The 13392-nt window shown below is 44.8% G+C and overlaps 1 protein-coding gene across 1 annotated transcript in view; it reads right to left on the reverse strand.

Annotated features, from left to right (window-relative positions):
- The window catches only part of LOC125898195 (arf-GAP with Rho-GAP domain, ANK repeat and PH domain-containing protein 1), a 28862-nt gene extending 15765 nt beyond the window's left edge, over positions 1 to 13097 (reverse strand). Inside the window, exons 1-10 of the mRNA XM_049591921.1 lie at positions 12902 to 13097; positions 8798 to 8883; positions 8652 to 8710; positions 6611 to 7105; positions 5406 to 5504; positions 3787 to 3982; positions 3618 to 3713; positions 3160 to 3264; positions 1237 to 1297; positions 1023 to 1143 (exon numbers count right to left, since the gene is read on the reverse strand). Of these exons, the coding sequence (XP_049447878.1) occupies positions 1023 to 1143; positions 1237 to 1297; positions 3160 to 3264; positions 3618 to 3713; positions 3787 to 3982; positions 5406 to 5504; positions 6611 to 7105; positions 8652 to 8710; positions 8798 to 8883 (1318 nt within the window). The 5' untranslated portion in view covers positions 12902 to 13097. The remainder of the gene's footprint in view (positions 1 to 1022; positions 1144 to 1236; positions 1298 to 3159; positions 3265 to 3617; positions 3714 to 3786; positions 3983 to 5405; positions 5505 to 6610; positions 7106 to 8651; positions 8711 to 8797; positions 8884 to 12901) is intronic.
- Between the last annotated feature and the right edge of the window lie 295 nt (positions 13098 to 13392).

The following is a 13392-nucleotide window of genomic DNA, read 5'->3' on the forward strand; positions in this document are numbered from 1 at the left end:
GTGTTCGCTGATGTTCTGGCATAAAAATCGTAGCAAACTCTGGTTTCCATCGTGTTTTCGCTGTTCATCGCGATTGTGGAACTATTTTTTCAGCCGCCTCACACCCGTGGGTAAACTTCCACTTGATCGTTCGTTTGACCCTGAAGCATTACACACTCCAGCCCACTTGATGGTGATAATGCTCCTTTACGTGGGTGTCGCCAACTGGCAGGAAACCATTGCAATGTAATGGGACACAGAAAACAAGAAGGTTGGCGTTGTGTTTCAAGGCATCATACTGCGAAGGTTGTTTACAAGAGAGTAATAATGGGCAAGTTTTGTGCAGTCAGTGACTGCGGGAGAATTCCTCCGAAGAGGAGTTGTCATCGACCTCCCTTTCTCCAGGACCGCACACAGCTGTGTCGAGTCGGCACTTTCGCTGAGCTAAAAGACTACAATGACTACAACCTTGTTGTAAACAACCCCCTTTACGTTTCTGACAATGAGGCTTCTATAGGGTAGACAAAATGTCAAATAAATCATCACAGAAACCAAAGTTTGCTACGATTTTTATGCCAGAACATCAGCGAACACCACTGACCACTTGGTGAGTTTCATGGCTTTGGATACAAACGTTTAGGGTGGTTTGAGGACAGGTTCACACATGGCCATAGGCAGCAGTGATAAGCCAGGCAGGGGAAAGACAAATTCTCTGAAAATGAGCAATCGTCACTGTTTTGGTCTTAGCCACTCTATTTCATCATAAACAACCCAGAAATTGGGCTCAAAGTGCAAAATACCAGACTTCTCCTTTAACAGGTGTTCAATAAGTAAGAACGTGCACCTGTCACACGTTCCTCTGACAGGTATCAGCTGAGATATCTGCAGTGATATGTAGATAAATATTACATCTCAGGTGAGACATAACCATATGATAAAACACTGCTTTTAGGTTGTTTGATGGTGTTATTATTTCTGCTGCATAGACTCAGTTTTATTTTTGGATGCAGCATGAACGGCGGTGACAGCAGTGATGATCTCACCATCATTATGAGCCATGAAGTCATAATGTTTCTTCTTGAAGTAAATGGAGAATCTGCCTTTGTCCTGTTTCTTCACATTGGTGATACTGGAGACGTGAAAGAGCAGCTCACTGAACCGGTTCTGATCAAAGAAACAAACACACCCATCACTGACAGGAAGACAGACAGGTATGTATCCACAGACAGACAGACAGACAGACAGACAGACACTTACTGTGCGTTTTTTCCACAGAGACATCAGCTGTCCGTCCAATGTCGCCCATAAAACACTGTGTCTGTGAGACAAAGAGAGAAGACATGTCTGTTTATCTTTGTCTCTATCTGCCTCCGTCCATCCATCTGTCCTGATGAACAGCTGTTGGTCTGGTGTCCCTCAGGGGTCAGTTCTGCATCTCCTGTTGTTTTACATTTAAATGATCACCTGACCGGTCTGATGCAGCTTCACTAACACACTGTTACTGATGGACTCAACTTAATGTCTCTGTGAATACTGAAGCACCAGAGTCTGAAGGACAGATCACTGAGGTTTGTTATTAAAGTCTTAAGATGACCCTAAATTCATCTTAAAAAGATTCTTTCAGAATCAAACCCGCAGTAAAATGTACACACATGGTCTCATCTGAAAGGAAACACTGTGGTTTCTCCCAACACTCAGAATCTCTGTCAGAGCTTCAGTTACTGAGTCAGACATTCATTCATTCATTCATCTTCTAACCGCTTCATCCTCTTGAGGGTTGCGGGGGGGGGGGGACTGGAGCCTATCCCAGCTGACACTGGGTGAGAGGCAGGGTTCACCCTGGACAGGTCGCCAGACTATCACAGGGCTGACACATAGAGACAGACAACCATTCACACTCACATTCACACCTACGGATAATTTAGAGTTTATCAATTAACCTAGTCCCCAATCTGCATGTCTTTGGACTGTGGGAGGAAGCCGGAGTGCCCGGAGAGAACCCACGCTGACACGGGGAGAACATGCAAACTCCGCACAGAAGGGCTCCCGCACCCGGGATCAAACCGGCAACCCTCTTGCTGTGAGGCGAGAGTGCTAACCACCACACCACTGTGCCACCCTGAGTCAGACATGTTTAATAAGAAGATTTTTATCTGAATGTTCTCTTGAACAAAGCTGCTGCAGATGACTGGGAGGAGTGGGAGGACTGGGAGGACTGAGGAAACTGGGAGGACTGGAAGGACTGGGGGAACTGGGAGGACTGGAAGGACTGGGGGAACTGGGAGGACTGGAAGGACTGGGGGAACTGGGAGGACTGGGAGGTATGAGGTGTAAAGACAGTGGGACCAGATGACTCAGCGTCACACAGTCAGAGTTGACAGTAGCAAATCAACATGTGTTTGTGAGGTGAAACAATGAAATGAATGATTGTGAATGAAAGAGTGATGAACACAGGCACAAAGGTCTCTTCAGGATCTGACTGTGAATCAAACACAGAAACACAGAGGACACAGAGACACACAGACACAGAGGACGCAGAGGACACATCACTTCATCATGTCTCTACATGTCTCACAGTCTGTGGGACAAGAAGGCTCCAAATCTGCTCACTGACTACTTGCTGGCTACTGATTGTCTCTGTAACCTGAGAAGGGAGGTGGGCCCTTGGTGGCTGATACAGACATGTTGGCTCCTATTGGCTGAAGTGAGGTGTCAATGAAAAGGTCAGGAGGTCACCTCCATTTTGGCAGCGAGCAGTCGATATGTTTACAGACAGGACAGAAGACATGATGACAGAATGAGGAGACATATCAAGGGTTGAAAGGAGGCAGCAGCGGTTGGTGGATATCTGTGGATGTGATCATGTGATTGGACCAAATATTTGACAGGATTTAGATCGTCCGGACTGTTGTCAGTATGTATTAATATTACTGATCTGTGGGTTATGATAACACTTTATAGGAGAGTAATAATTGTTTGTTTGTCTGACAGGTGTTTATTGTGGTGGTTGTATCTTGAAATGTTCCGTGTTAGTGGAACCACGAGGAGCAAAGCTTTCAGATGATTCGTCGTATGAGTAAATACAGCTGCTGTTTATGTGTCATCTGATAAACCATACGAGGGCCCACAGGAGGGCTGTCGGATTAATGATAATACTGATACTGATACTGATGATGTTACCTGAAGCCCTTCCAGACATCCAACCAGCTGGCTCTAACCACGGTGCCCTGTGGAGATGAACTCCCGCTGCCGCCCTTCTTCCTGGACACTCTGATGGTCGCCGCCCTGCAGGACAAACAGCAGAATTCTGATACAGAAACACCTGTAGACTCTAAACAACCCCGGGCCTGAGTGTTGGCTAAACATAACCACATGCTTTTATTTTGAAAGAGATTGTATCAAACTGTACATTTCCTGTGAAAACAGAAGTGTATGTTGAAAACAGACAATGCATGTAATAGGCTGAAGTTGACACGGCGTCCCAGAACGTCAACAACCAACACACCCAGGGTACCTTGGACGCCATATGTGGACGTGGAAAGTCCATGACCAAACGTGGACATGTGACGAGGTCACAGTGAGGATGATGATGGTGAATGTGACTGTGTGTGTGTGTGTTTGTGTGTTTGCAGGTGTACCGCGGGGTCTTCTGTTTCACAGGCTTTGCTGATTGTCTGGGAGGATGAGGAGGAGGCGGGGCTGGTCGAGTGGGGACGATCCGATTGGTCGGGATGCTGCAGAACACAAACACCAGTCATGAGTCAACAGCAGGACGCAGCAGCAGGTAGTGCAGTACTTTATACTCACCTGTTGGTGTTTGAAGATGGGTCAGAAGCAGGATCCTCACTCACTGGTCCATCAGCACCAGAGGGGGCGTGGCCAGTGCCTGTGTCTTCATCCTCATTGGATGAGTCAGTGTCAGGTTCCTCTTGACTCGCCCAGCTCGCCAATATGGTGATGTACGGGTTCTCTTCTCTGGGAGTGTGAGGAGGCTGTTTGACACCTGCAACCCGGAAAGGAGGAGAAGATGAGACTGAGGAGGAGCAGGAGAAGGTGGAGGAGGAGGAGGAGGAGCAGGAGGAGGAGCAGGAGGAGGAACAGGTGGTGCTTCTCAGAGTCAAGGATCCTTAAACGTCCGAATTTCCATCATTGAATTGATGGACCAATGTGACATCAAGGGTCCTTTGAAGTGTCCTTCCTTCGTCTCGTCTCTATACTTGTTTTATTAGATCTTAGTGCGGCGTTTGACACTATTGACCATCAAATTCTACTGCAGAGACTGGATCACTTAATTGGCCTAAAAGGTTCTGCACTAAGCTGGTTTAAATCTTATTTATCTGATCGTTTTCAGTTTGTTCACGTTCATAATGAATCATCCTTATGTACCAAAGTTTGTTTTGGAGTTCCACAAGGTTCTGTGCTTGGACCAATCCTATTTACTCTATATATGCTTCCTTTAGGTAACATCATTAGAAATCACTCTATAAATTTCCATTGTTATGCGGATGATACTCAATTGTATTTATTGATGAAGCCAGAAGAAAGTAATCAATTAACTAAACTCCATAACTGCCTTAAAGACATAAAAACCTGGATGAGCACCAATTTCCTGATGTTAAATTCAGACAAAACTGAAGTTATTGTTCTTGGCCCCAAACAACTCAGAGACTCTTTATCTGATGACATAGTTTCTCTAGATGGCATTGCTCTGGCCTCTAGCACTACCGTAAGAAACCTCGGAGTAATATTTGATCAAGATTTGTCTTTTAATTCTCATTTAAAACAAACCTCACGGACTGCATTTTTTCATCTGCGTAATATTGTGAAAATTAGGCCTATCCTGACCCGAAAAGATGCAGAAAAATTGGTCCACGCTTTTGTTACCTCAAGGCTGGATTACTGTAACTCTCTATTATCAGGTAGCTCTAGTAAGCCCTTAAAAACGTCCTGGAAGAGGGATCCCTCCTCAGTTGCTCTTCCTGAGGTTTCTACCGTTTTTTCCCCGTTAAAGGGTTTTTTGGGGAGTTTTTCCTGATCAGCTGTGAGGGTCATAAGGACAGAGGGATGTTGTATGCTGTAAAGCCCTGTGAGGCAAATTGTGATTTGCGATATTGGGCTTTCTAAATAAAATTGATTGATTGATTGATTGATTGATTGATTCAGAGAATTTACAAGGACATGTGTGTGTCCTCAGCTGACAGGAAGTATCCATAATTCTTTGTGCACGATTTGCCTGAATTCAAAGCGGAGCCTCTTTAGTGACTCACAACTGGGCCCACGTTAACCTGGGTCCATCATGCGTTCACTTAACGTTAGGAAGGAGTCTCACCGAGACTCTGTAGAACCCTTTTTAGGTAGGAAGAATCCTTCCTACCTAGGAAGCATCCTTGACCTTGAGAAGCTTTGAGAGTTAACCCCTTCAGTACCTTCCTCTGGTGGCTCAGCTGCTCCCTCTAGAGGAGGTAATGTGACTCCTGCATTCTGGTCTAACGCTGACATCACCAGCTGTGACAGCGCTCCCACATCTGGACACACAAACACAGACAACACGTTTGTTTCCTGCTGTAAAGATTAATCGATCAGTTCTTTATCACCGATTGATCTGATCATCAGTTCATCAGTTTTTTTATTTAACAGAAAGTCAAATATTCAGATTTAATGTGAATATTTTCTGGTTTCTTTGCGACACTGAACTGAACGTCTCTGAGGACAAATCAGGACACTGATCGATCCATCATGGAACTGATCGATCCATTGTGGTAGTGATCGACAGACGAATCAATAATGAAAACAATTTTTAGTTTCAGCCTCAGTTTTGAGCTGTCAAGCTTTAATCTGCTGAAAGAGTTAAAAACTGACCTGAGAGCAGTTTCATACAATAACAGGGACGCAGACTTTGGGGGTTCGTGAAGGACTCTCAGTCTCATCCTGTCAAACACGTCGCTACGTCAGACATCTCAGCGCCAGACTGCGACACACAGAGGAAACCTTCGGTGGCGGCAGATTGTGACGCTGCCCTCAAAGGGCCGTGATATAAAGACCGAGACAGTGCGTACAGGTCAGGTGGGAGCGGAGGTGGGCGGGTCAAACAAACTCTGAACTTTCAACAAGAAGCTCGCTGTTCACTTCCTGTCAAACTAAAAGTCACTCCAGCTATTTTAATAACAACGTAGAGTAGCAGTACGTGTAGCATGCTATGCTAGTGATGACACGGTAACAACCATCGTTTTTTTAAACCAAACCATGACGTGTTTTTGTTTGTTTGTTTGTTTTTTTTAACCAATCAGGTGCTTCCATGTTTAAACATCAGGAAATCAACCTAAAAACAAAAAGTTTAACCTACAGTCTGAATTTATTTTGAAAAAGATTGTACACAGAAACTGTCTACTTCCTGTCAATACTAAACTTTATTTTGAAAAGCCACAGTGAATGTAACAAGTGCAAATTAATATGCCGTCCCTGAACGTCCTGAACTGAAGCAGGACAGAGCGTCATATTTAGACGTGTTGGTCTCTGACAAAGCGACGGTATTTGGCGAGTTGAGACAAGAACATGTTGGTTCCCCCAAAATAAAACTGTTAAGGAAGAAGAAAGACAGCAGTGCCTCCGTCTGATTGGCCGACGGCTGTACCTGTGTGAGTGGCTCCAATCCTTGGCAGTGACGGGGGTCGGGGTTTACCAGCTGAGGGGGGCGGGGCTGACGGGGTGGCCAGAGTCGCATCGGTGCTAACAGCAGGGTTAGCCACACTGCTAACAATCCCTGCTAGCATGGGTATGTTAGCTAATGAGCTAACAATGTTGTCTAAGCTAACAGCATCAGCAGCAGGTGCAGGTGTGGCGGTGGAGCCAGAGTTTAACGGAGCAGTGGCAGCACCTGGGTTAGTCACAGTGCTAGCAGTTCCTGCTAAGCTAGGTATGTGGCTGGCGATGCTGTTAGCCACACTGTCTAAGGACGGGGGGGGTGGGGGGGCTGAGGGGGTGGGGGGGCTGTGGGCGGAGCCTCCAATGGCGGTGGCAAATCCAGCCAATGACGGGATACTGGTGGCGATGATGTCAGTGACTCCGGCCAGAGACGGGAAGACAGCGCCACGGTCCAGCCCAACGACAGGAGGAGGAGCATATACACCTGAGGAGGAGGACACAGTGACATCATCATCGTCATCATCAACATCATCAATCAAACACAGCTGCAGTTCCTCTGATGTCCACTAGGAGATGATCACACTGAAAACTACAACTACAAACACAGGAAGTACAGTTTTTTCACAATAAGAGTCTTATTAAAGAGGGGAGACTTTCAAAGTTAATGTTACTAAATAAATAAATGTTTGATTCAGAGTCAAACAGGAAGTGGAGGTTCACTGAGTTCATGTGATTTTGCCTGTCTTTAACATCACCAGTTAGACTGGTTTGACATAATCACCAGCTGCTTCACAACAACATGGACAAACTGGTTCTACTGAAAACACAACATGCTGCAACACGTCAGCACAGTCAGCATGCCACCAACATGCCACCAACACGCTCTGACCTCAGATCAGTTTAGTAAACTGTCTGCCCACAGACGGTTAGACTCAGATCACACCTCAAACATCCTCACTGTGACCTCGTCACATGTCCACGTTTGGTCATGGACTTTCCACGTCCACATATGGCGTCCAAGGTACCCTGGGTGTGTTGGTTGTTGACGTTCTGGGACGCCGTGTCAACTTCAGCCTGTTACATGCATTGTCTGTTTTCAAACTACACTTCTGTTTTCACAGGAAATGTACAGTTTGATACAGTCTCTTTCAAAGTAAAAGCACTACGGCAGTACAACACCACCAACTGATGTTTTTTTCCTTCAACAACACACATGTGGTTACGTTTAGCCCACACACACACACACACACACACACACACGTGGTTATGTTTAGCCGACATACACATGTGGTTACATTTAGCCGACACACACACACACACACACACACACACACGTGGTTATGTTTAGCCGACATACACACGTGGTTACGTTTAGCCGACACACACACACACACACACACACACACACACACATGGTTACATTTAGCCAACACACACACGTGGTTACGTTTAGCCGACACACACACGTGGTTACGTTTAGCCGACACACACACGTGGTTACGTTTAGCCGACACACACACACGTGGTTACGTTTAGCCGACACACACACACGTGGTTACGTTTAGCCCACACACACACACACACACACACACACACACACACACACACACACGTGGTTATGTTTAGCCGACACACACACGTGGTTACGTTTAGCCGACACACACACACACACACACGGTTACATTTAGCCAACACACACACGTGGTTACGTTTAGCCAACACACACACACACACACACACACACACGGTTACATTTAGCCAACACACACACGTGGTTACGTTTAGCCGACACACACACACACACACACACATGGTTACATTTAGCCAACACACACACGTGGTTACGTTTAGCCAACACACACACACACGTGGTTACGTTTAGCCGACACACACACGTGGTTACGTTTAACCGACACACACACACGTGGTTACGTTTGGCCAACACACACACACGTGGTTACGTTTAGCCGACACACACACGTGATTACGTTTAGCCGACACACCGTGTATGTGTGTGTGTGTGTGCGTACCTGTGCTCAGGAGAACTCCATTAGAGAAAGCTGGTTGTTGATTTTCAGTGTTCTCGTCTCTGAAACACAAAAAAGTCACCTTTATTCTGTGTGTGTGTGTGTGTGTGTGTGTGTGTGTGTGTGTCTGTGTGTGAAGGTCAGCTCACCTGTCCAGTGAGGAGGCGGAGCTCAGACTGTCCCTCATGTAACGAGCTCGAGGTTTGGGGACCGGAGGAGGAGGAGGAGGAGTCATCTGGAGGAGAAAGGAGACTGTCAATATGATGCATGGACATCAGAGCCATTGTAAGTGCGTGAGACAAGTCCCGGAAATATACCGAAACCAACAGTCAGACCCTCAAACCGACTTAATGTTACTCATGTCGGTGATTTCGGCACTTTCTCCGTGCTGTCCCCTTGACAAAAAAAAAAAAAAGCCGTGTAAGTCACGTGACTCCGCCCCCTCCATCTAGTCTGCATTCACTCAAAGCAAGTCTGACGCTGCGTACATGGAGGAGACGAGCACAAGGCCCACTGGCATACTGCATACTACTACTACGTACTACCACTAGATACTACTCCTACCTACTAAACAAGTTGGGTCCATTCGGACATACTAAAATATTGGTGGGAAAACACTCCATCTGCTGGCAGAGCAGAGGTACGGCACATGTGCCATACCTCTGCTCTGCCAGCAGATGGAGTGCCTATGAAAGCACTCCATCTGCTGGTTTGGCTGAGGTACTGCACCAAAATCTGAACGCACCTGTGACAATTAAAATTGCCCAAAAATGAAGCTGGCCACTCTTTACCCACCTGACTGTTCTTTGGGTCTGTCCCCTGTCCCCTCTCACTCATGTAACATGTAACGTGAGGTTTTACAGCTGTACACTTGTGATGTGACAATAGTGTTTATTCTGATGTCTGATTGTTGGGCTCATAAATGTCGCTAAATGTTACAGCAGGGCTGTACAGTGCTACAGTCTTTATAGCATATGCTACTAGAAATGATCCCGTGCTAAGTGATATCTGTATCTACTGCACATGTGCTGGTGAGTTGTGAAAGGTTTGCAAGATATTACATCCAGGGTGTCTGCAGAGATTTAAGAAGTATTGAAAGTTGATGAATCAATTTAGTGAAAATTGAGGCCTTTAAGTTTAACATAGTCTAATATTCCTCTAATATTACACAGTTGGTTTGGCATCCAGAGGTCACATGGTCAATAATAGCTTAATATGAGTATTTTTTTACATTTAAAAAGTCCTCAAAACTTCATAGGCTACATAGGATATATTTCAAAAAGAAGTGTTGTGGCATGTGAGGAATATTAGCCTCCATGTTAAACAGTTGGTTCGACATCATTCACTCAAATGGTTTTAGCATATAATAGATATTTACTTTTCTTTTGAATGCCAAACGAATGTGAATGTCCAATATCAAACTAACTTAATACTGGTATAACACAGACCACTTTGTTCATAATCATATTAGCAGAAATACATTTTTGACCAATGAAAGCTGTGTGTGTTGATAATTGTATATTTGTGCAACTTAAATCTTTAGCTTGTCGCACATAATGAAGGAGGCGTACAGACCTGTGCAGCCACAACAATGCCACATTATACATGAAATGGTCAAACAGATTATACATACAGATTATACATACATACATATATATATATATATATACATATACATATATACATATATATATATATATATGTAATGTAACAAAGTGTGCGTGTAGTTAAATCTGTATTGATGCGCTGCTCCAGCCGCCAGCTGCCGTTGCTCAGCCATGATGTTCTGAATCTTGTCGGGCAGTGAGCACATTACATTTAAATAGGAGACTGATGATGGCGGTAACATGCTGTGCAACGTCTACAGTGAAGAAGAAGAAGATGAAGAAGAAGCCCATGGTGCATTTTGGGTAAGTAGTAGCCCTGCAGTATGCTCTGCGATCATACTACAATGTAGGCGTGTTTAGTAGAGGTGGTAGCATACTACTCCTCCCTACTACGGTTTCGGACATACTACATACTAATTTGGTCTACTACAATCCATACTACTTGGCCTTTCAGACGCAGCCCGAGCCAACAAATCGACTGGAGCAGTTTATACCCAAACACAGGGTTGTCCCTGCCTATCTAAGACAAAGGTGGGACGTTTGGGTGATTTTGGCCACTGCCTTGGTTAAAGCGTGTGTGTGCACGGGGGGCGTCCAGATGTAGCGTCTTTTGCGCACACAAACCCATTACTTTCATGTGTGCTCACAACCCAAAGCGACACCATAGCAGCGCACATTCGGTATGACGCACTTATTTTTTCGTCCGGCGCACACAGCTCCATGGACCTGCTTCTCCCTCCGGTGTTGTGTCAGATCCCGGTTCGTTGCCTCCGAGATGTAGAATGTGTATTATAGAAGAGAAACACACATTTCAGGACTGCTGACTTGTGTCATCAGAACAGACATGTTCTATGATTTTCAACCTCCTTTCATATTTAATAGGGAGGGGACAAACAAGAGGGAGACTGACAGGCGCCCTGCAACTAGTGCTTCCACAAAGCAACTGTTGCTGTCACAGGCGTTTACAAATGGCACACAATATGCAACAGATTCAAGAGTAATAGCCAAGCATATTAACCCCCCCAAAAGATTTTTTTTTTTTAAATAATAAAATAATTCTTCATTTATTGTAATCAAGGTTCAATTACTCATGATATTGATTTTAAGTAATATTGCCCAGCCCTAACTGAAATATTGAGAGCCTTCAACTATCAGGCTCCTCTCCTGTGGAATCATCTTCCTGTTACCGTCCGGGAGGCAGACACCGTCTCCACATTTAAGACTAGACTTAAGACTTTCCTCTTTGATAAAGCTTATAGTTAGGGCTGGCTCAGGCTTGCCCTGTACCAGCCCCTAGTTAGGCTGACTTAGGCCTAGTCTGCCGGAGGACCCCCCTATAATACACCGGGCACCTTCTCTCTCTCTGTCTCTCTCTCTCTCTCTCGTATCCTATTACTGCATCTTGCTAACTCGGCCATTCTGGATGTCACTAACTCGGCTTCTTCTCCGGAGCCTTTGTGCTCCACTGTCTCTCAGATTAACTCATATCACAGCGGTGCCTGGACAGCGTGACGTGTGTGGTTGTGCTGCTGCTGTGGTCCTGCCAGATGCCTCCTGCTGCTGCTGCTGCCATCATTAGTCATTAGTCATACTTCTACTGTTATTATACACATATGACTATTGTCACATATGTTTAGCCAACATATGTTCATGTGTGAACAGTAGTTTATAATTTATTCCAGTCTACAAACACAATCAGAACATCATGTAATAATCTACAAACTGCAGATACTTTGACAGTTTAATTCAAAACTTTACAGTGAAGTCACTGAACCGACTGATGCTGCAGCTGAAAACACCGACTCTTTAACAACACGTCATATTTCATGATCAACAACAACACAAACCACAACAGGTAAACAAGACAACATAGCAACAAAAACACAACACACACACAAACTTTAACTTCCTGTCCGCAGCTCTTCTACCTCAGTTTGATCAGTTATTGTCATATGTGATTAAACATTAGTTGATCTCAGCTCCTCACTGTAACTGCTCCAGTAACTGACTCCTGTCATGGCGTCGCTCCGTCTGAACAGCTCCATCACTTTCTGTCTTTGTCAGGTAATAGTTGTTGTTTTTCTCCGTAGATGATCTGATCTGTTTTAAAGTCCACTGACTCACTTTCATATTTCAGAGTCTTTAGTTTAATAGATAATAATTAATGAGTGTGTTGGTCTGTCTGAGGTTTAATGGCTCTCTGATGAAGGAGGAACGTTAAGGTCAGAGAAACATCTGCTCCATCTTTAAGAAGAAATAAACTTAATCATCCTCAGTGTTCAGATGCTCACTTCCTCATCACCAACATTTACTTTTACTCTCAGTACTTGATTACATTTAAACACACACACACACACACACACACATATATATATATATATATATTTACATATACATACATACATACATATATATATATATATATATATATATATATATATATGGATACATCCTGACGTCTGACAGTCAGAGTCCCACACTCAGTAAAGTCCAGGTACGTCAGACTGTGCTGAAGTATCCGAGTAAAAGTACTGAGCTGTGTTAGAAACATTTAAGCACAAAGGACAAACTGAGTCCAACACACAGAATGAACACATGAATATTCACCAGTCAGAAGAAGAAAGAGTCTGATGTTAAAGTTCTTACCTTGTTTTAAACTCCTCTGTGCCGACACACCTGAGAAACACCTGAGATACCTGCTGCTGCCTGTTTACTTGTGTATTTACCTGTGTGTGTGTGTGTGTGTGTGTGAGAGTGTGTGTGTGTGTGTGTGTGGAGCTTGACATGTGGACCGTCCTGTTTCAGATCTACCTGCACTCATAAACAGTGAACCATCTAATCAGCTCTCTGCAGGTGTGTCTGTCTCTGTGAACACCCGTGTGACAGGCTGAGTCCGTACCTGCAGAGGTCACATGGACACAACCAGAGCTGTGATTGGTCAGTGGATACACACCTGGACACCGGAACCTGTCAGCTGGTTTAACTCTGTCTGTTTTTACAGTGAACTCAGAAGAATGTCACCAAACCTGCTGCAGGAATATGACGGTGTGTGTGTGTGTGTGTGTGTGTGTGTGTGTGTGTGTGTGTGTGTGTGCGTGTGAACTTTGTCACGTTACAGTCGTGTTCAGCTGTTCTCA

Source organism: Epinephelus fuscoguttatus, linkage group LG12, assembly GCF_011397635.1.
Source record: "Epinephelus fuscoguttatus linkage group LG12, E.fuscoguttatus.final_Chr_v1".
In the NCBI taxonomy this organism is placed as follows: domain Eukaryota; kingdom Metazoa; phylum Chordata; class Actinopteri; order Perciformes; family Serranidae; genus Epinephelus; species Epinephelus fuscoguttatus.